Source organism: Myotis nattereri, assembly GCF_964212035.1.
Source record: "Myotis nattereri genome assembly, chromosome: 14".
In the NCBI taxonomy this organism is placed as follows: Eukaryota; Metazoa; Chordata; class Mammalia; order Chiroptera; family Vespertilionidae; genus Myotis; species Myotis nattereri.
In genome coordinates this window covers 51,669,325-51,692,637 of record NC_138089.1, presented here as the reverse complement: position 1 = coordinate 51,692,637, position 23,313 = coordinate 51,669,325, and the positions used below count along the sequence as shown (strand labels likewise).

The window sequence follows — 23,313 nt, the reverse complement described above, 5'->3', positions numbered from 1 at the left end:
ATACCATTTCCAGTAGCAAGCAAACAAAACAAAAATTATAAAATAGTTATGAATTGCTTCAAATGCTAAAGGTAAAGGACCTATGGGATAAAAATGGGAAGAACTGAACACATGGAAAGATGCATCTTGTTTCTGGAATGAGACCGTGTTTGGGATTACTTGCTATTGCCCTGTCACCGTCTCTCAAAACCATGTAACATGCAATTAGGTTACAAGAGGCAGAATGCACACTGATATTGGCTTCACAGGCAGCAATCATGTAAACACTACGTCAGCAGAGAGATAAAGAGGGAAAGGAATCTGGGAAACTCCAAATTCCCTTAGTTAATTTTCTCTCTGATTTTTAGCTCTGTGCTTTATATTATAAAGAATGCTCATTCTTTAAAAAGAAAGATCTCAGGGGGCTTAGCACTCAGTTTCTTTACTCACATTGCCTACCCCTCTGCCCTGCTGTGCAAGTTCCAGCAGTGGCCCTCCGCCTAAGGGGAGATCACAGAGCTGCCTAGGGCCTGCCTGGAAAGGCTCCGATGCCAGCAGGTGACGAAGGTGCGCTGGCTCGCGGGGCCTGCCATGCCCTCTCCTGGGCACATCTCAGAGGGCTGAGCAGACTTAGACCAGAAATTAATTATAAACACTTCTAATCAAACCCCATTTGAACACCAGGTGTTCCTGTGTCATCAGACCCGTGGATCAGGAGTTTCCCATGGTCCCTAAACTCCCGTGGACTCGTCTCCCTACTTGTCCTTTTGCACTTACGGTTGATGAAGAGTAAGAAGATGCACTTCTTCACCGAGTAGTTGGCATTGGATATGTAGCCTTTCATTTTGAAGGCGAGTGTTTTATCCTCACACCCAACTTCTATCAATTCTCTGGTGGGAAAAGAGAAATTGTGAGGCTTTTGAACACATCAGAAAGTTCAAACATTATAAAGAATGTGAATTGGAAAAATCAGGGCTCCTTCCCATAAACAAACTACCAAATGAGGACCCGTGACTTGGTTTGCTGAGGTTCTCTGGGCCCACCCATCAGTCCTGTCCGTTGTTTTCAAGCACTCCCGCTGTATGCAAGCACTGCTCTAGTTGCTGGGACAGGACATGTGCTAAAGCTTATTTATCTCAGTAACTACATCCCAAAGATGAGATTCTTAAAGAACTGGTCTCTGCTGAATCCCTTTCTATACTGAATCACATGGGGCTCCCGTGTGGTGTCCTCACACAAGCCACACTCATTTTTGGCCCGGGGTGTGAGTGTGGGTGGGGGTCAAGATGGGGGTGAGGGGACATCTTCCTAAGTGCGGTCCCTCTGCCTGGAAAACTTCTATTGTCAGCTCATTAGCTCCTCCTTGCATCTCAGGGATTACTTCCTCAAAGAGCCTTCTCTGACTACCTCCCTCCATGACCCCAAGAGTGTCTCCCACTGTGCCATATATCCTTTGCAGTATCTAGCACCATCACTAATGAATGGCATAATTATTTTGTGTGTCTTTCCACTGAGACTATGAGTCCTCTGAGGCAGGTATCATTTCCGCTCTATTCCCGCCTATGTATCTCTCGCATACAGTGCAGCACCCAGCCCATGGCAGGCACGCACTGAGCATGGCTGGCTATAGTGGAAGCTTCCCACGCAGGGCAGTCACGTGTGCTCCGGGTCTGAGTGCAGGGTAGAGCTGGCAGTGTTTCCCACGCACAGCGAACCCACAAACCCTGTCTTCCCAAAACGTCTCTAGAGGCTGGTGTCCTGGAGACACGCTTTGGGAACCGCTGCTCTGCAGGAGTTCTCATCTCCTAAGGTGCCAGCAATGTCCTAACAACGAACAGAGGCTTCTCGTTGGTCAAGGAGCTCTAAAAAGTTTCACCAGAAAGTACACTCTCACTTAAAAGTACACTAGATTACTTTTAGCTCTGGGAGCACAAACTTTAAAACAATTAATTCATTACCACCACGTAATTAGTAAGAAAAAGGTAATTAAAAGTAAATTGACTGCTCCCTAGTTAGAAATTTGGTTTTGCTCCAAGAATGAGTAATTGGTCCTTCAAAGCGGAAAACGGGGTTCTGTGACTCCTGCTGCTGCGTTTACGATTGTTTGAAAAAGGGGAGTCAGAGGCTGTCTCCTTCATCTCGGCATCCCTAGCATCTGAGGCACACTTGGCATAGAGAGAGAAGGATGTTGGGATTTTTCCGCTCAGATTATGACACTGGCATTTGGACTTTGTACAGTCCTGGGATGCTGGCTGGGTATGTGTGACGGACACGGTGGTTTGTGTGGTGGTGGAAACGGTGGCCGAGGGGATGGCTATCAGGACTCTGTAATGCAAGCAATTCCCTCTGAGGCTTTCCCTGACAGTGAAGACGTGGAGACACTGACAGACGTGCTTGCCACCAGAGAGGGAGTGCTCAAGGGCGGGGAATATTTTACTCGTCTTTACACCCTCAACTTCTGGCACAAAGCCTGGGAGATGGAGGCAATGAGTCGATGTTGAGTGATAATCAATCCTAACGGGATGATAATGAAAATACAGGGAAAAGAGGGAGCACTGGAGGATAAAAGAATCCTACTACACTCTATTTTGAAGACAGAGTCCTAGGAGGAACACACTGATTTTACAGCCAGGCCATCTAAGAGACAACAGCTCCCAGGAGTGTTGGTTACATGAAATAACAACTCTGTTAACAAAGGTGAAGCCTGAGCATTTGATTCAATGTATTTGATTACAGCAAACTCTTAAGGCAGGTGCTGTCTTATCCACAATAATGTGATGGAATGCCGAGGATGTTTTTACAATCACATACCGGCTAACGGCGTTTCCGAAGATGGAGCGAATGTTGTCCACGGTGGTGGCATTGGGCAGTGTCCTCACGTCGGCCACGGTCTCACCTTGCTGGGAAACAGACGATACATGTGACTGACTGTCTCCCAGCTGTGATGGCAACAGTGTAACCCACCTCCACAGGCAAACCATAAAAAACCATTTTCCCTGTATGATACGTAACTATCGCCTATGAAATAAGAACTTACTTTTTTAACTGAGAAACTGATGCCTGAATTGTGTATTGAATACCTGGCAAGGAGAAAAACAAAACAAAACAGTAAGCAGAGTGGCCAGGTGCACCAGGCATGTCAGAGCCCCCTTTCAGTTACATACATTGGTGGAGTCAGTGATGTAAACAAGGATAAACACAAAGGGAAACATTATGTGTCCTATTTTAGCCACAGGAAAGCCAGCCAGCAGACCCTTCACGGAGCTAGCAGTGCTAAATGTGGCTGATGCAACAGAAGACAGGGATCCACTCTGCATTTCTAGGCTGCTGACCAGATCCAGGGCTATCTCAGTACAATTTCCTCCTTGCCTAGTTTATTCTCATAAACTCAAAAGGTCTGGGTTGCCTCAAGGACAGCTTGAGAACTCAGCTTAGCAGCCCTGCACTCTTTTACTCTCGCTCAGAGCCTCCCATTACACCGCTCCTCACCCGCATCTTCCCCAACCCGACATCCTACACCAGTGTCTCCCAGCCTCTCCTCCCAGCCGTTAGTCATCACTCCGCCCCCACCTGCCCCACGAAGGGTTGTGTCTAATAAAATGCACTAATTCAATAACAACGCATAATTAGCTCTACCACACCTCGGACCCTAACCACCCACTAGAGCTCCTTTACTTCCAGGAGATAATGAATATTCTGACACTGACTTATGCAATTCCAGGGAATAGTAAAGAACCTTGATGTCTGGGTCCGTTCCACTTTATTAGGGGCAAATGTTTTATTCATTTTTGATTTTTCAGAAATGCTGCAAAGTAGGTAACATGCCTGTTATAATCCAAGGAAACGCAGGGTCAGCGAGCCCATGCTGGAGCCACTGTGCCAGCAGATTGTCTATCGTAACGTTGTTTCTCTTGCCTGGAATCCCTTCACCTTCTTCTGTTAACAGTCCCTGGTCTCCCTGTGGGACACCACCTCTTCCCCAGCCTCAGACTGCCAATCAGGAAATCTTCTCCCCAGGGACATGGGACATGATGGGGGACCCAGGCTACGCCAACCACATGCCCTCCCAGGAAAGAGACCTCTGAGCAGAACCAAGAACAGAATGAAAGCAACTGAAACAGGGTCACGACATGAGACGGCCAAAGCCACCGTGGTTCTTGTCCTCCCCGAGCAGCAGCTGGCCACGCTTCTCCTGCTTGGTGAGTCACTCCCAGCCTTCCAATAAATTTATTCTGGGCTCGGAGAGGAGGGGAGAGGGGGTGGGTGCAGGGGGAGAAGAAAAACATTTATTCTGGGCTCCAGTTAGCCAGTCAGTCTGTTTTGCTTGTCACCAAAGAATCCCCACTGATACAGACACCAACTGCTCTCTCCTGGGGACGTGAGAGAAAAGCCAGAATTAGTGGCTAAGCCTTGGCCTGCAACATTCTGCAGCCAGGACGGCTGTTTCCCAGCCCAGCAGCTGTGTTCAGTTCACAAGCACGGGAGCCCAGCCCGCTGGTGAGATCTCAGAGACTGAACTGTACCTGCCAACAACTTCCAGAATCTTCCCATACTCTTCACTTGGATTTTTTAAAGCTTTCCTCCTGGTGGAAATGTTGTAAAAAAGGTCCTCCACCTGAACAGAAGATTGAGCTTTCTTGTAAATTCATAAATGTGGACATAAAGAACCAAGCAGTCCACCTACAGCTGGGTGTTAAGGCAGAGAATCCAACTATTTACCGACAGCCCGGGCAGCCTTAACAAAGGAAATTAGGCATTATTTTCCTGCCTCCCACTTTCACTCGCTGAGTTCTCAAACAAGTACTGGGGCTTAGCTCTAAGTCAGGCCCTTCGCTTTGTACTGGGAATATGAAGACAAATAATGCACAGACCTGCCCAGAATAGCACAGGATTTAGGGGCAAACATAAATTTACAGATAATTGTAATATCACATGGCATTCAAACATTTTCAAACTAAGAATAATTACATCATTTCTGAGCTCATTCAGGGTTCTTAGAAATCACAGCACGATCACCTGAGAGTAAATCCCTGTTAACACGAACTTGGAAGCACAGTTCCTGCCTCATCGAGTCCAGGACGTGGCGTCTCAGGGAGCTGTGCTCTAGCTGGGGCTGGAGGCGGAGAGGTGGGATGCATGGCAGTGGGATGCTTTACAGAACCACAGAATGGGAAGAGCCCACATGTGGCCTCATAGAAATAGGGCAGCATCATGGACTTTCTCCTGATGACACACTCAAATTACTCCAACTCCCTCTGAGTGGGCTGGTATTCTTTACTCCACTGGCTAGATGAGAAAAGTGAGGTGAAGGGACAGTAAATGACGTGACTGTGGACACACAACCACTGAAGGCAAGGCTGGGACTCTGACCTCTTCTGGAGCCAAGCTTAAGGTTCTTCCAATGCCAACTGCCCTGCCATCCCAAGAAAAGAAGCTCCCAGCTTAAAAAAGATGAGGGGGTGGACAAAAGCTATTAATCATTGATCTTGTGTAGAGGGTGATATCCTGGGGTCTCTATTAACTAGCAGAGATGCATTTTGCTGTTATTTAGAAAGTTCAGAGACAATTTTGTTTCAATATTTATATGAATTCTTTTCCAACAATCCCCTTCCCTTGGGTTCCAACAAACCCAATTCTCACCGTGATCTGGGTCCCCTGATTGCCTGCACATGGCTTAGGAGGCGCTTTCAGCTTTCCATCGGAGTAACTTGCTCTAATCAGGAAATAGAACAGATTATAAACATCCAATAGAAACAGAAGAGATACTTACTTATCCAACGGATAAAAAAGAACATTATGCCAATGACACATTAAAATACAGCCAAGTTATATATTTTCTTAATAACCATTTCTTTATTTTTCCACTACTTCCATAACCATTCCAATTGGATACCAAAAAGTGTATATATCCCTTTTCTTCTAGCAAATGTTGCCTTTTAGTTCTTGAGTTTTGAGCTACAAAGAATAGTTTTGCCAGTGCCTAAGACGACAGTCAATTTTTTTCAGTAATTCTGCAATCATTTATTGAGGGGCTACCATGTACCAGGTCTGCACAGACCCTGGCAACAAAGACAGGCCTTAGAAAGCTCTTGATCTAGTTAGGGCACCGACTTTTACCAAAAGTGGAGAACAACGGGCTAAGTGATCTAGAGAAGGAAACAGCCAGCCTGGGGTGAGAGTGGGGGCAGGTGGAAGTGTCACAGAAGAGGTGACAACTCATCTGGCCTCTGGGAGGAATAAGTTTCAGGAGGAGAGGTCAGGGAAGATAACCCAGGAAGAGAAAAATAGAGGCTTTAGAAAACACAGCAGCAGAGGATGTGTGGAGAGAGGGGCTGGACGGTGGACTGAGAGCACGTTAGGAGGGCGCTGGCTGCCATGATGATGACTGGATTTCATCCTGCCCCAGAATGGGAGCCACTGGAGGTCCTGAGCAGGGGCAAACACGCCCCAGAGATGAAGGAACGGAAGTTGTGCCTCAGGCTCCCCATTTTGTGAGGAGGGATTCTAATCATATCAGCCCTCCTCCACCCAGGTCCTAGGGCATTATATTCAGAGTCAAATTCCTCTAGCATCAGTGCTGGATACACTGAAATGCTCCACCTCCCTCTACTTCACACATCTGTCTGCTCAAGGGACCGAGAAACAGGCAGAACTGCCCACCAGTGAATGGCCAGAACCTAAAAAAAACCAAAGATGTGATTCTGATTCCTTGAATCCTGTTTTTGTTCTGTTCCAAGGCCGTTCATCAGTTTCTGAAAACTGTGCCAGCAGGACAGATGGTGGGCGGCACCCACAAGAAGGCACGCCAGCCCAGGCATGCACGTGTGGCAGGGAGTGGTGGCTCCCGAGCCAGCTGGGCAACCAGGAGCCTCCAGCACCCCAGCCACAGCCCTGCAGTCAGCTCAAAGCAATACCCTACCACTTAGAATATGTCTGTGTAATAGACAGCTTGCCAGACACATGTGATATGTCACATCTTATCTTCAAATAAGATTATTATCTAATAACCTTCCCTAATCCAAAGGGAGGCGACAAAATTTACCCAAGAGCTCAGCCACAAAAGGTAACACTGCTGTGTAGATGGGATTACTTTGAGATGCAGCCGTAAAGCACACCTCTGGGTGAACATCGATGAAAAAAGAAGACAGCGCTGTACCTGTACGCGCACTTCCCATCAGCTGTTTTGGTTGTGATAGTAACGTGAGCCACGTGGCTTATGCTGGCCAAAGCCTAGGAAGAAAAGGAAATGGAATGAAAAAAATTCACTGCTGAGTCAACCCCGCCACATCATTCAGGGAAAGGCTATCGCCACTGCCTCTTCCACTCTATCAACATGTCAACAATGCGCACCCTGTTCACTCATTTTGATAACATGTTTTAAAAACAAAGAAGGGTATCAAATTAAATCTGTAGCATAATTACTAACACCAGGGAAAATATATTAAAAGTCCAAAAGGACCCTGACCAGTTTGGCTCAGTGGATAGAGCGTCGGCCTGCGGACTGAAGGGTCCCAGGTTCGATTCCGGTCAAGGGCATGTACCTTGGTTGCAGGCACATCCCCAGTGGGGAGTGTGCATGAGGCAGCTGATCGATGTTTCTCTCTCATCGATGTTTCTAACTCTCTATCCCTCTCCCTTCCTCTCTGTAAAAAATCAATAAAATATATATTTTTTAAAAAGTCCAAAAGGAACACCAAATAATGAATGTATAAATACTAAACTGATAAGAACAGATACTACACTTGATCTTAGCCAAAAGGCCGAGAAGCGATTAATTAATGTATAAATAGCAATTCTGTTTAGATGTAGAACATGTTAAATATTCTCAGTGATTTGTCTTCTAACAATTTTATTTTATTTTTTAAATATTTTATTGATTTTTTACAGAGAGGAAGGGAGAGAGACAGAGAGTCAGAAACATCGATGGGAGAGAAACATCGATCAGCCGCCTCCTGCACATCCCCCACCGGGGATGTGCCCACAACCCAGGTACATGCCCTTGACCGGAATCGAACCTGGGACCTTTCAGTCCCCAGGCCGACGCTCTATCCACTGAGCCAAACCGGTTTTGGCATTCTAACAATTTTAAAGCCTGAACTTCAAAAATGGATATCAGGCCGAAACCGGTTTGGCTCAGTGGATAGAGCGTCGGCCTGCGGACTGAAGGGTCCTGGGTTCGATTCCGGTCAAGGGCATGTATCTGGGTTGCGGGCACATCCCCAGTGGGAGATGTGCAGGAGGCGGCTGATCGATGTTTCTCTCTCATCGATGTTTCTGACTCTCTATCTCTCTCCCTTTCTCTCTGTGAAAAATCAATAAAATATATTAAAAAAAAAATGGATATCAGAGTCACTCCAAATAGGTCATATTGTACACATTTTTCAAAATTTCTGTAAGCAATTACATGTTTAGAAATATAAATTTAAAATTATGCAATTAAGACAAAACAAATTAAAAATGACCAATTTTTCCCCTTTATAATCAAGATTGGTTTCTCCCTTTGGAATCTGCATCTTCTTTCTTTTTTTTCTTTTTTTGTTTAATCCTCACCTGAGGATATTTTTCCATTGATTTTGAGAGAGAGTGAAAGGGAAAGAGAGAGAGAGAGAGAGAGAGAGGCAGAGAAACGTCGATGTGAGAGAGGCACATGGACTGGTTGTGGGCCCCAACCAGGGCCGGGAATTGAGCCTGAAACCGAGGTATGTGCCCTTGACCGGAACTGAACCCAGGACCCTTCAGTCCATGGGCTGACGGTCCATCCACTGAGCCAAACCGGCTAAGGCTGTATCTCTTTCACAAGGATATCATAGCATATAAAAATGCAACCAGGCACTGTGAGGGGGTCTGTGTGACAGCATCTCAGGAGACAGTGAATGTAGCCCATGGCAGGTTTGGTTCATTAATAAGGAATACGGCTCAGGCTCAGAGAATTTCTCTGGTTTATGTAATTGAGCTAATTTGCATTATTAAAAATAATTCTGAGACCTGTGTAAGGAAAGACATTGCATATACACAGGATACAGTACTACATAACTCCAGGGAGAGAGGGTGCCACTGGCAGACGGACTCTGTACTGGCACTGGAGCCGGTAGAGAGGAGCACAGGCACTGGAGTCAAACTCGCAGGGTTCCAAACTGTGTCAGTTTCCTCGCATGTAAAGCAGGGTAATAACAGAACCCCCCCTGCAGAGTGGTCAAGAGCATCAGTGGATAGAGCGTCGGCCTGCGGACTGAAAGGTCCCAGGTTCGATTCTGGTCAAGGGCATGTACCTTGGTTGCGGGCACATCCCCAGTAGGAGATGTGCAGGAGGAAGCTGATCGATGTTTCTCTCTCATGGATGTTTCTAGCTCTCTATCTCTCTCCCTTCCTCTCTGTAAAAAATCAATAAAATAAAAAAAATAAAAATAAATTTAAAAAAAGAGTAAAAGAGTTAATATGTACAAAGTGCTGAGAACCAGGGTGGCACACAGAAATCCCTCAATAAATTTTCTTCTGTAATTACAGTGAAATAACAACCCAAAGATACCCTACAGCTAGGCAAAGGCTCCAGGAGGTCATGGGCTTAGAAACTGACCCACAAAATTGCAAAGCCAGAAGGAAACTGCTTTGCTAGAACTCGATCTGAGGCATGTACTTAAAATCAGGGGAGCCCCAGGGTCGTTACCCTAACACTGCCCTTGCCTGTAACAATTCAGGCTCACCGTGAGCCAGAGGGTGCTTGAGAGCACCCTGGTTTGACCTAAATTACAGTGACTGGGTCACGGTTGCCTTTTAATTTTAAAAAATTAAATAGAATACATTCACATAAAAAAACTGGAAAACTAATTCTCCTCCCCCAAATAACTACTCCACAACAGCTTCTTGGTACCCCAGCACCTCCAGAAAGGAATACAGCCCTGCCAACACTTGAATTGGGACCGAGTGCCACCCTCTTCTGACCTCCAGAATTGTAAGATAACAACTGTGTTGTTTTAAGCCACTAAGCAGCAACAGGAATGTAATACAATGTGTTTGAAAAGTATACATATTTTACTTATGAATGTTATCTCTATAAATATACCCTAAGAAATGTAATACAATGTGTTTGAAGTATATACATCTTTTACTTATGAATGTTATCTCTATAAATATACCCTAAGAAATGTAATACAATGTGTTTGAAGTGTATACATATTTTACTTATGAATGTTATCTCTATAAATATACCCTAAGGAAATAACTGAATAAAACACAGTATATGCACATGAATAGTCACAGAGCATTACACAGGAAAAAGTAGCAAAGAGCATAAACATTCAAAAAGAAACCATCTGAATAGACCACAGTATATACATGTAATAGAATACTATGTAGTCATTCAATTTTATGTAGGTCTATGAATGAAAACATATCCACAGAATGTCGTCATAAAAATGTAAGATGCTGGGGAGGCAGGGCGGGGAGGGGAAGGGAATAAAAAGCAAGATACTATGGTAGTCTCAAAGATATTTTTGTCTATTTTCTATAACATATATTCCAATGCTACATCATATAATTTCATCCACATAGATTTCAGTATATATCTTAAAGGATAAGGACTCAAAAATAACCCATGACTCCATTTTTAAACCAAGCAAATTAACAATAATTTCTTAATACTGTCAAATAACCAATCTGTGTTCAAATATCTGTGCCTCAAAAAAATTTCACACTTTGCTCAAGTCAGAATCCAAGGAAGGGCTATACTTTGGAGATGGTTCCTATGGCTCTTAAATCTCTTGTCATCTACAGGTTCCTGCTCCCTTCTCTACTTTTCTTTTCTTTACAGTTTATTTGTCGAAGGAAACAAGTCTTTTATCATGTCGTTTCCCAACCTCAGTATCATTTACTGTGCTCCTTTGCCCCCTGTATTTTCTGTGTATTGGTACTTAAATTTAACTACTGATCAGAGTCCCATTTTATTTTTGAACAGGAAGCCTTTGTAGGTGGTATTTCATTCTTCCATCAAGAAATACATAATGTCACAGGGGTCCCTATAGATAAAGTTTATGGTATATTAAATATTTATAAACAAGTCTCAGTTTTGGCAAATTGAATTTAAGTTTGTTTAGATTTACTTTTATCTAACAAGTAAATAGTATCATATCTTGTTTATCTACCGAGAAACATGCTGACAAATGGAAGAAATGTCATCACAGGCGGATAGCTCACACATTTATTGAACCCTTAGCTTACCTCACCGCGAAAGCCATAGGTAGAAATATTAGCTAAATCCTCAAAGGACTGAAGTTTACTTGTAGTGAACCTCTCACATACAATATCTAGATCTTCTTTCTAGAAGATACCAAAAAATAAGTAAATTATTATATTACTCATTTTTTTCGAAATCCTTTTGAATCTCCCTCTTCTTGAATGAATCCAAGAAGATATTCCTCTGAGGCGAAGAGTTTCTAAATGAGCAGTAACTTGCTCACTTGGCACCCACAACACCACACTGGCCTGGTGCTCCTTCCTCCTCACTGGTCTCATTTCTGTCTCATTTGCTGGGTTCTGTTACTCCCTGACAGTGGAGTAACCCAGGACACCTCCCTTGGCCCTCTTCTCTACCTGCACACACTCTCTTGACAATCTTATCCTGTCTCATGGATTTTATAAAGATTACCAGTTTTTATAAAACTTCTTTAAAATGGGGGGGATGAGGACACATTTGTAATACCTTAACTAATAATAATAATAAAAAAAAAAAAAAGAAAAAAAAATTCAAGTAATGTGTTCAGTGGCCTCGGAGGGAATAAAGACCCATTGTCTCTCAAAAAAAAAAAAAAGAAAGAAAAAAAAGAAATTAATAAAGATTTAAAATGAAATTGATGAATTTTTAAAAATTAGTAGAAGTAATATTTAAATTTACATAATATATGTATATTTAATGATCATCAGTTAATTGCTTTGGCTGTTTTCATCCTTACTGTGTTTCTGAATATTTGTCTTTTTCTTGTTTCTGTTAGTACTGAGTGGAATTAGGGCTTAGGTTTTGAAGCTAATAAAAATATTAACTAATAAAAAAAAAAAAAACTTCTTTAAAAATCTAGATGTATTTTACAGATACATTTAATTGTAATAAAAAATTATAGAGAAGAGGTTCTTATAAAACTCACTAAACCATGTTATCTCTTTGCTCAAAACCCTCTAATAGCATTCCCCCTTAGTCAGAGTAAAAGCCGAAGATTTCACAACCGCCCACAGGCCCACAGGCCCACATTCTGCTTATCTTTCAGATCTCATCTCCTGTTCCAGTCACCCTGGCCTCCTTGCTGATCCTTAAATATGTCAGGCATGCTTCCATTTCCTGGTTTTTGCAGGTATTGCTCTCTTTGCCCACAACACTCATCCTTTAAATGGCCTCATGACTCACTCCTTTGACCTCCTTATTCCCCTGCACAGGGCCCAGTAGAGAACAGGAACCAATAAACAATTATTGTTGCTGTTGAATTTTTCAGTCAAACAGTCCCATCCACTAAAGCCCAGTTCCTAGAACAGGGAAAGGTTCTGCCACTTCCTCACCGAGCACGCAAACATCCTGCTCCTCTGAGTCTGAGGTTCTACTTACCCTGATGCCAGTGCCATTGTCTTGGATCTGAATCAACTTCAGGCCTCCCTCTTTTACAACCACTTGAATACTTGTGCATTTGGCATCTAAACTGGCAAATCAAACAGAAAAAGAAGTATCAGTCTGTAACTACCTGAATGCACAAATTTTCCTATGAGCCACGAATAAAAAACAAAGTCCAAATAAATATAAGACTGTCTGATCCATGTTTTCCCTTTGTTTTACAGGCTCTGTGACTACACTGTTATGTTTAGAGAAAGGGGAGAGGCAGAAGGGGCTAACCATCATCTCCAATAGGATATTCACCACCATTTCTGTTCCTCTAGGAAAGTGACGTTAGAAGTAGGTCCCTTTAGCACATGCCTTTTTCTTACCCTCTTCTCTACTGCTTCAACCATCTGTTACGCGAACTTGATTGAGCCTCAGGTTCCTAAATGACTCTATTAAAATGTCGTTAAAAATTCTTCATGTTTCTCTCCACTTTTCTCTTTTCTTTCAGAAAATATATATTGGGGGAAAGAAAATATGGCAATGCAGAAAGCTCTTTAAGAAGCTAATGAATATTTTGTGCCTTCAGAGAATAGCCTACAAGCACAGAGCACCTGCTAAAGAAAACAGACTCAGGCTGGTGCTGTGTGAGAAAGATAAGTTATGGATTCCTCACACAGAAATTCCTTATTTTAGAAATAAGACAATTCGTTACTTAAAGACCTTTCTCGGGAGCCCCTGAGTTGAAGTTGTTTAGCCATCTTGACTTACATATTAAAAGGAGCATAACTGTATGTTCATAGCAGCACAATTTACAATAGCTAAGATTTGGAAACAACCTACTAGAAAGTGCCCATCAGCAGATGAGTGGATTAAAAAACTGTGATACATCTACACAATGGAATACTATGCCGCTATAAAAAAGAAGAAACCGTTACCATTTGTAACAGCATGGATGGAACCGGAGAGCATTATGCTAAGCGAAATGAGCCAGTCGGAGAAAGGTAAGCATTACACGATCTCACTCATATGTGGGATATAATGATCAACATAATTTGATGAACAAGAATAGATTCAGAGACAAATGGCAGGGGAAGGGGGGTTAGAGAGCAACCAAAGGACTTGTATGCATGCATATTAGCAGAACCAATGGACACAGACACTGAGAGGTGGAGGGCGCCTTGCCTGGGGTGGGGATGGCTGGGCTGCAGGGAGGAGGGGAAAAGGAGACATATGTAAAACTTTAGACCAGTGGTTCTCAACCTTCCTAATGCCGCGACCCTTTAATACAGTTCCTCATGTTGTGGTGACCCCCAACCATAAAATTACTTTCGTTGCTACTTCATAACTGTAATTTTGCTACTGTAAACAATATGTAATTATATATGTGTTTTCCGATGGTCTTGGGCGAACCCTGTGAAAGGGTCGTTCGGCCCCCAAAGGGGTCGCGACCCACAGGTTGAGAAACGCTGCTTTCGACGATTAAAAAAAGCATAACTGGATCCATAAAAAGTCTCTGCTTATTGAATTAATGATAAGCTACTGAGCTAATGTTTAGTTTTGTTGTACAGGATTCTGTCTGGCACAGTACAATAGGCCCAGCATGTTCAGTGTTCATTCTAACACTGCAGACACAAGCCAGCCTTTATGAATTAAAGTCGAAAGGAGAGGCCCGCCCTGGTTCCCTGTTCCCTCTATTGTCTGCCTCCTAATCCCCGCCCGGCCCGTGCCAGGCCTGTCGGACCCACTGTTGTTTCAGTCCCGCTCTCCCGGGCAGTTTGTTTTCACAACAAATCCCTTTAAATGTGCCCTTCTCCGCTGGGGCATTTTTTTTTTTTCTTTTAAGGTATGGGTTTCTTTAATAACAATTGACTTTAACACAAAGTTCTTACGCAATGTTAGGAACATGTCTTTTTGGTGGTTTACAGTTTACACCATCTTTCTTTCCATGTTTTTAACCTTTTCCCCCCACATGGTGTGGCATTTCCAAACTTCAGAATCCACGGAACACGCCATAAAAGGACAGGAAAGCACCAAGTGGGATCACTACTTTGGCAACAGGAAAATCACAAGTTAAACCCAGAGAAAGGTCATCAGCCTGTCCTAAAATCTTGACTATTTTTAATAAAACTCAAAATTTGTACTCTTGAATGTGCATGATTTTTTGGAATAAGCATGTAACTGATAAGATGAAGGATGAAAGGAGATGTTTGGGGGCGGGGGGAAGGAGACATATGTAATGCTCTTTGTAATACTTTAAGCAATAAAAAAATAAAAATAAATGCTAAAAAAAAAAGAGAGATGTTTCTCCCCCACCGAAAACTTGCATTTTTTGCGACTATAACTTGAGAGGCAATTCCTTTAGTTAATGGCACTATTAAAACGACACTGCGTAGCCCGCGGCGTGCGCCCCCCGTAAGCCTAGAAAAGTCTCGCGACAGCGCGCGGGAAGCGAGAAGGCAGGACCCCCAAAGCCTCCGCCACGGTGGGCATGCGCTGTACACGCCGCCGCCGAGGGCAGGGAGGCGTGTCCGCGCCATCCCTGCGCGGCCCGTTAGGTCGTAGCTTCTCAGGAGGCCCGGCTCGACTCCCTCCGTACCAGTTCTCGATCATCTCCTTGATGGCATTAGCCGGCCGCTGGATAACTTCCCCTGCCGCGATGCGGTTCACCACAGTCTCGTCCAGCCGCCGAATAACGCCCGCTACAAGCGACATTTTGGCGCCAGAGGAGTCCAGGTCACGTCGAGATGCTCACTGGACGTGCCGTCAGCCAATCACTACAGTGCTTCGTGCTTACGCTATTCCCTTAACTCTGTGTACGCGGCGCGGCCCCCCTCCCCCACCCTTTCCAGCGGCAGCGCCGTTTCCGAGCGAGGGAGCTATTGATTGGGCAGTTTGGACGTCAGTCAAGTTCCTTAGGTCCATGGGTTCCTGGGCCTCTTCGTCCCGCCCTAAAGCAGCTTCCGCCCAGCAGCAAGAAGAGTTTGCGCTTGCGCGATAGAAATCACTGTCCGCTCTTTCGGCCAATCGGAACGCAGATGCCCTAGCGGGAGCTGGGTGTCGTGCGGCTCGGGTGATCTTGCGCAGAGCGTAGGTGGCGTTTGGCGCTTGCTCCTACTCCGCCAGTCTCTCTGCAGCCTCCGGGAGATCTGCTCCGCTCTTCTAACCTCCGGCATCATGTGGATGACACCTAAGAGAAGCAAAATGGATGTGGAGGAGGCTCGGGGGTTCCGGCCCGAGTGGACCCAGCGTTATTTGGTGGTAGAGCCGCCGGAGGGCGAAGGGGCCCGCTGCCTGGTCTGCGCCCACCTCGTCGTATCCGCTAGCGAACGCGACGTCAGGCGCCACTACGAGGCCGAGCACAGGTACTACCAGCGGTATGTGGAGGAGGGCGAGCGGGAGGCCCTGGTGGAGCGCCTGCGGCAGGGCGACATTCCCGAGATGGTCCCGCCCACTCCCGAGGAGAGAGCGGCGCGGGCTGGCCTCGGCATCGCCCGCCTCTTGGCCCTGAGGGGTCGCGGCGGGGGTGAGGGGGACTTTGTGTACCAGTGCCTGGAGGTGATGCTGAATGATGTGCTGCCGGACCACGTAGGCGTCTTGGGTGGCATTGATTTATCCCCAGAGACCATCCGGCAGAGGGTCCTGAACATTAACGAGAACCTCCGCAGCCAGCTTTTTAACCGAGCCAAGGACTTTCGAGCCTATTCCCTGGCCTTGGATGACCAGGCCTTTGTGGCCTATGAGAACTACCTCCTGGTTTTTGTCCGCGGCGTGGACGTGGACTTGGAGGTGCAGGAAGAGCTGCTGACCATTATCAACCTGACGAATCACTTCAGTGTCGGTGCTCTCATGGCGGCAATCTTGGAGGCCCTGCAGACGGCCGGGCTTAGCCTGCAGCGGATGGTGGGACTGACCACCACCCACACCCTGCGGATGATTGGTGAGAACTCTGGACTGGTGTCGTACATGCGAGAAAAGGCTGTAAGCCCCAACTGTTGGAATGTCATCCATTACTCGGGATTCCTTCACTTGGAGCTGTTGAGCTCCTACGACGTTGATGTTAATCAGGTCATAAGTACCGTATCGGACTGGATACTGTTGATTAAGACAAGAGGCATCCGGCGACCCGAATTCCAGGCTTTGCTAACTTCATCGGAGTCAGAGCACGGCGAAAGGGTTAATGGACGGTGTCTGAACAATTGGCTGAGGAGAGGGAAGACTTTAAAGCTAATATTTTCATTAAGGAGAGAGATCGAAGCGTTCTTGGCTTCGGTGGGGGCGACAACAGCCCATTTCTCAGACCCAGAGTGGCTGTGTGATTTTGGCTTCTTGGTGGATATTATGAACCACCTCCGAGACCTCAGTGAACTACTGCGATTCAATAGAGTCTTTGCTGCCACTGCATTTGACCATATTTGTAGCTTTGATGCTAAGCTGAATTTACTGCACAGACATATTGAGGAAAAAAATCTCACACACTTTGCTGCCTTGAGAGAAGTCGTTGATGAGCTTAAACAGCATATTAAAGAAGAAGACAAAATTCTTGATCCCGGTAGGTACAAAGTGGTGATCTGCCGCCTGCAAAAAGAATTTGATCGGCATTTCAAGGACCTCAAGTTCATTAAAAAGGACTTAGAACTCTTTGCAAATCCATTTAACTTTAAAGCTGAACATGCACCTATTGCAGTAAGGATGGAGCTAACAAAACTTCAAGCAAATTCTGACCTGTGGGAGGAGTACAGAAACAAAGACCTGGGACAGTTCTATGCTGGATTGTCTGCTGAAACTTACCCGATTATCAAAGGGGTTGCCTATAAGGTGGCATCCTTGTTTGATAGCAGTGAAATCTGCGAAAAGGCTTTTTCGTATTTGGTTAGAAACCAGCACACTTTGAGCCAGCCGTTAACAGATGAGCATCTCCACGCCCTGTTCAGGATCGCCACAACTGAAATCGAGCCACACTGGGATGCTCTTGTGAGAGCAAGAAATCCTCCTAATCCGTAAGCTTTTGTAGTACAACACTCAACAAGAATCCAGTCCTAAAAGCAAAAATTGGACTTTTCAAGTTTACTCATTTGGAGCGTGAGAATGCACCGAGTTTATTCATTCAGATTGATAACAACTGAGATTCTTCTGACTTTTTTTTCTCATCTCAAGAGGCAGCATGGGACTGGAACATGAAACACCTCTTTTCAAACTTAATGTCAAAGTCGTTGTTGTCTTTTGCTTTTACGACATAATTGTTTTTAAAGAAGTTTAGTACTGATGATGTGAATTGAATTAGGAGTCTGTTTTTAAGGTGTTTTGAAGAAATTTTAGGTCATATTTTTTAAAAATGTTACAATTCTGATACATATAGTCTAAAAGTATCATCTCCTTAATTGTATGTTTGAGCCTATTTGCAGAAATTCACATAGCAAGTTCAGAAGTTCCTGAAAAGGAAGAACATTCAGTGGAGGTACTTGTCTGTCAAAATGTTTGAAACTTTTAAAAAACATTTGTGAGTCTGGAGTAAATATTGGCAGATTTCCTCCCTCTGACCTCTTCCCTATCCACCACAGTGATAATGATATTCCTAATAGAGGAAATAATCAAAATTTTAGGAGCAAGAATTATTATTTTTTAATTTTTTTATATATCTTATTGATTTTTTACAGAGAGGGAGGGAGAGGGATAGAGAGTTAGAAACATCGATGAGAGAGAAACATCGATCAGTTGCCTCCTGCACACTCCTCACTGGGGATGTGCCCGCAACCAAGGTACATGCCCTTGACCGGAACCGAACCTGGGACTCTTGAGTCCGCAGGCCGACGCTCTATCCACTGAGCCAAACCGGTTAGGGCAAGAATTATTTTTAAATTGCTGATTAGAAGGCTTCCTGCAATTTGGAGGTCAGACTAACCAATTATTGGAGGTTTCCCTGAATTTTTCACAATTGGGTGCTGTTTTACTAGTTCATCTATTAAAGGACTATGGTAAGTATAGAATCTTAATGATTGCCCATTAGTAATGTTTTTTTTCTATTGTAGACAAATGTTTGGCCCTGGCAAGAAGGATGAAGCAAAATATTTTTGCACTGCAGGATCAGGAGGTGTGAGATACTTTAGCTTCTTTGTCCTATCTGCATGGGTGTTACTGCTTTATAAAGAAATCCTGCTTAAAGGGAACTTTTTACTTTATGGTGATAGACCAGATTTTGTTAGCTGATAGAAGTGCATTTATTAGAGATTTTGAAGCTGCCCCACATTCTGTATTTAAGACAGTGCACAAGTAGAAGTATTTAACTCAAGAAGCAGCTTTATTCAGATTTTAGGAATTTCATATTTCTAGTGAGCCATCGGCTTTGTGCTAAAACAGTAATTTTCAAACTTATGTTAACCATGAAAAGGAAATCGTACAGTAAAGCCAAATATGTAAAATGACTTCCAAACAGGACCAGTTTATAGATCCTCAAGTACAATTTGTAAACGTGTGCTAAAGTCCTGTCTTAACTATTGTTACACATTATTCTATGGTCATTAGTCCAGCAAATTCAAGGAACCAGGATACAACTAGGAATTGAGAAGGAACTGATGCCTCAGCAATCAAAATAGTGCCAAAAGAACCAACTTGTGTCAGTGGTTCTCAATCAGAGGCAGTAAACCCTCTTTCCAGAGGATGTTGGGACGTACAGGGGATTTTTTTGGTTGTCCTAGTTGGTGGGGGGTTCTGATGGCATTTAAGTGCATAGGTCATCCTGGCACAGGAATTATCATTCCTCCCAAAGTGCCAGTAGGACCCCCCAGTGTAGATTATTTTATTTTGAGGGACAGGGAAAATTACCGGTAGAAGCAAAATTAGAAGAACAAGTTGGGCAAACTTGATAGGGGAGACCATTCCAACATTCTGAGTTTGGCTGGTAAGGTAAAAGCCTCGACATGTTCTGGTAGCTCACAATAGCATTTATAAATCTGTAATCAATACTGAACCAGATTAAAGGACTCTATCTGTTATATATAATTCATTGAGGGCAGAAAAGCAAGTTTTATAACAAGATACTTGTCAAGAATGGTCAAGTTGAGATTTTGGTAAACGGAGTAGACTTAAAACAACACAATGAAAATCCAGCCAAACAAACAAATCTACCAGTAATTTCCCAATAGTTTGGAGTATTCTCTTTCATGGCAAGTGCTTTATTGAAAGAATGACTAGAATACCTGAAAGCTGCTTCTGCTTTCTAACCCTGGTTCCTCAAATATTGAAGTCTTGTACATTTTGTGAAGTTCTAGTATATATTTTGCTTACAGTAATAATAAAATTAGTTTGCATCATATAGTCATTGAGTGGGTGGGGAGGGGAGATATAAGTAAAGGATTTTAAATTGACCATGATTAATAGAGAATTTGCTATAAACTAGTTTTGTTTGTAGAAGAAAAATGTGTATTTTACTGTTTTCTGTGTTAAGTAATTCTGTAAGTGCATGGCAGGTTTTTTTTAAAATATTTTTTAAAAAGTAGTTGCTACTGGTCTGTTGTGTCAGTGAATACAGTTAAAATAAGTACTATTTTTTTAAAAAACTTATGTCTCTATATTTCCCATTCCTACTAGTTTTCTTTAAAGATTTGTCTGTACTCCTGTTGTCCCACATTGTCACTCAAACTGCTCAATCAAGCTCACAAAGTTTTTGTGAATATTCTTACCCTCTGATACCACCACCGACCACTGTCCTTGAAGTAGATGTTTACTTGGCTTCGGGGAGATACCGTCTCCAGGTATGCATGCTCATTCGTCTTTGCAGGTACCTCTTTCCCTTAAATATCTGTGTTCTTGGGATAGTTAAGTTTTCTTATTCTCCATCATCTTAACTGATCCCATTTCCTTTCATGGTTTCAAGTATCACCTATATGCAAATGACTCCCAAATTTATATCTTCTCTCTAAGCCTTTCCTAACTCATATATCTAATTTGCCAACTTATGTCCATTTTGCTGTCTCAGGCAGCACAGTAAGTATGTCATTGATCTTGCCCCTAAACCTGCTTCTGTCATGTTTCCCTTTTGGCAAATGGTACCACCACTACTACCCATTCAGTTGCCCTTGCCTAAGCCAAAACCTGAGTTATCCATGACTTTCCCTCTTCATACATCATAACATTCACAAAAACCTTTCTGTTAAGTCCACCGTCTACATTTTTCTTAATTCTCCAGTGCTACTCTTTGAATTCAGGCCATCAGCCTACCTAAATAATAGCGACAGCTTCCTCATTAGTCTCCCTTTCTCTGGTTTTGATCCTTTTCCACACTGCAGCCAGATTGTTCCAAAAGGCATATCTGGTCATATCACTCCACTGCTTTCACCATTGCTGTTAGGATAAGATAAATTTCTGTTCATCTTTCAGGTCTCACTTTATATACCACTTCCTCTAGGAAGCCTTCATTGATGCTCACTAGACTATGTGCCCCTTCTATGCCCTCCCTAAGTACCTTTTTTTCCCCCCAACCATACACTTAACACACTAAATTGTTACTTACTTAACACACTTAATTGTTACTTGTTATTAATCATTGCTATATTGTAAGCTTTATAAGGGCAGGGACCTCATGCCTTGCTCAATGTTATATCTGTAGTGATTAGCACAATGCCTGGCGTTTCAATAAATGTTTGAATGAATAAATGTTTGTGTAGTGTTTTACAATCTTGGAAGCCCTTTCACAGTCTCATTTGACCTTCACTGTGGTCCTCTCTTAGACTGCTCACTAGATAATTGTTATCCACATATTACAAATTAAGAAATGAAACGAAGTTCTTTGTGACTAAAAATCACATTGTATTCCCAGAATGTAGCTCAGTGCTTGGCATGTGGCTCAAATATTTATTACATGAATGTTGTTGGGGGGATATTTAGATTGCCCTAGTGAACGTAAGTAGTAAAGCCAGGATTCAAATCCAGGTATGCTTACATAAGTCCACTATGTAATATTAAGTCATTACCTTCTTGATATAGAAGTCTTAATATATATTCTTTTAATTTCTAAAGGAACCTGGATGAAAAATACTGGACAACTATGTAGTGGACTAAAACAATAGTTAAGTAACTAAAAAGTTACATCTAGTATCATAAAAAGATAATTCTGCTAGCGGGTTTGGCTCACTGGATGGAGCGTTGCCCTGCAGACCGAAGGGTCCTGGATTCGATTCTGGTCAAGGACACGCACCTCGGTTGCAGGCTCCGTGCAGGAGGCAATCAATGGATGTGTTTCTCACATCAATATTTCTTGCTGTCTTTCCCTCTCTCTTCCACTTTCCCTAAAAATCAATGGAAAAATACCCACTGGTGAGGATTTAATAATAAAAAAAAAAGGGTTAATGTCCATTTCCCTGTTGTAAGCATCAACCCTGGGAGGAAATAGCATACTATTTATTTGCTATTTTTCTTTACAAACAATTTCTGGCTCTTGGATTTAAAAGTAAGTTTTTTTTTAAATATATATTTTATTGATTTTTTACAGAGAGGAAGGGAGAGGAATAGAGAGTTAGAAACATCGATGAGAGAGAAACATCGATCAGCTGCCTCCTGCACACCCCCCACTGGGGATGTGCTCACAACCAAGGCACATGCCCTTGACCGGAATCGAACCTGGGACCCCCCAGTCCACAGGCCAATGCTCCATCCACTGAGCCAAACCGGCTACGGCTAAAAGTAAGTAAATTTTTTTTTTCTCCAAAATATATTTTATTGATTTTTTACAGAGAGGAAGGGAGAGAGATGGAGAGTTAGAAACATCGATGAGAGAGAAACATCGATCAGCTGCCTCCTGCACATCTCCTACTGGGGATATGCCCGCAACCCAGGTACATGCCCTTGACTGGAATCGAACCTGGGACCTTTCAGTCGCAGGCCGACGCTCTATCCACTGAGCCAAACCGGTTTCGGCTAAAAGTAAGTAAATTTAACAAAATATTAGAGAAGTGACTCAGCCCTCCTGGTGACTAAATATTTAGTTCACTTGCTTTTCTACCTGCAGATTGTCCTGGACTCCTCTTCAGTGAAGCTAACTCAAAAGTGACATCTAGCCAACAGATGATGGGAGAGCCATACCCTTAGAACCTTCTTGAGCCATGTTGTCCAACTTAAGGGATTAACTAGTATTAAACTTTTAATTGGATTTTAATCTGAGGCACATTACTCTTTCAGAGATCTCAACAGTAGGTATGATAATCAGTGATTTCACCCTTGCTGCAAAACTGCATTTTAAGCAACCTTTGGATTAAAGCATTTCTCATTTTTTTAAAATAAATTTTTACTGATTTCAGAGAGGAAGGGAGAGGGAGAGAGATAGAAACATCATTGATGAGAGAGAATCATGGATCAGCTGCCTCCTGCACGCCCCCTAGTGGGGATCAAGCCTGCGACCCAGACATGTGCCCTTACTCAGAATGGAACCTGGGACCCTTCATTCTGCAGGCAGACTATCCACTGAGCCAAACTGGCCAGGGCTCATTTTTATCTTTTTGTAATTGAGAAGTGGCCTCATCCTAACTCAATAGGTAATTGAATTTGTGAATGTCTATTTCCTTGTATTTCTGCTTGGAAACTTTTCAGTTTATCTCTTTCCTGTCCATTTTGTCCAATGCATCTAATAGCAAGTATAACATACTTGTTTTCTTTAGTAAAGGGTACATTATTGGCTTTCCAGCTTCTCTCAAGGGGCAATTTCGCCTGGCCATAACAGGAATTGCCCTTGCATAAGTTACTTCTTCCATCTTTCAATAGCAGTGTCC

At 43.4% G+C, this 23,313-nt stretch overlaps 2 protein-coding genes across 5 annotated transcripts in view; one reads left to right on the top strand and one right to left on the bottom strand.

Moving 5' to 3' along the window:
- Positions 1-15,274, bottom strand: part of MLH1 (mutL homolog 1) — a 32,992-nt gene extending 17,718 nt beyond the window's left edge. Inside the window, exons 1-9 of one of the 2 annotated variants that reach the window (XM_081106473.1) lie at positions 15,153-15,274; positions 12,566-12,656; positions 11,194-11,292; positions 7,136-7,209; positions 5,620-5,692; positions 4,503-4,594; positions 3,017-3,059; positions 2,791-2,879; positions 757-869 (exon numbers count right to left, since the gene is read on the bottom strand). In XM_081106473.1, coding sequence (XP_080962599.1) covers positions 757-869; positions 2,791-2,879; positions 3,017-3,059; positions 4,503-4,594; positions 5,620-5,692; positions 7,136-7,209; positions 11,194-11,292; positions 12,566-12,656; positions 15,153-15,268 — 790 coding nt within the window. In that variant the 5' untranslated portion in view covers positions 15,269-15,274. Of the gene's footprint in view, positions 1-756; positions 870-2,790; positions 2,880-3,016; positions 3,060-4,502; positions 4,595-5,619; positions 5,693-7,135; positions 7,210-11,193; positions 11,293-12,565; positions 12,657-15,152 lie in introns of those variants that run through there. The other variant, XM_081106474.1, reaches the window with a different exon arrangement.
- Positions 15,275-15,644: 370 nt separating this feature from the next.
- EPM2AIP1 (EPM2A interacting protein 1) lies at positions 15,645-22,701 on the top strand. 3 transcript variants are annotated; one of them, XM_081105861.1, is made up of 4 exons: positions 15,645-18,011; positions 18,583-18,644; positions 20,141-20,304; positions 22,557-22,701. In XM_081105861.1, the coding sequence occupies exon 1, from the start codon at positions 15,731-15,733 to the stop codon at positions 17,555-17,557; it is 1,827 nt and encodes a 608-aa protein (XP_080961987.1). In that variant the 5' UTR covers positions 15,645-15,730; the 3' UTR covers positions 17,558-18,011; positions 18,583-18,644; positions 20,141-20,304; positions 22,557-22,701. The 3 variants fall into 3 exon arrangements, with proteins under 3 accessions (XP_080961987.1, XP_080961986.1, XP_080961985.1); XM_081105860.1 differs by lacking the exon at positions 22,557-22,701 and having other exon boundaries at positions 20,141-21,205; XM_081105859.1 differs by lacking the exon at positions 22,557-22,701 and having other exon boundaries at positions 15,645-18,644; positions 20,141-21,205.
- Positions 22,702-23,313: the final 612 nt, after the last annotated feature.

Excerpts from the sequence above, each read along its gene's own strand:
- EPM2AIP1 (XM_081105861.1), top strand. The coding sequence starts at position 15,731 with ATGTGGATGACACCTAAGAGAAGCAAAATGGATGTGGAGGAGGCTCGG.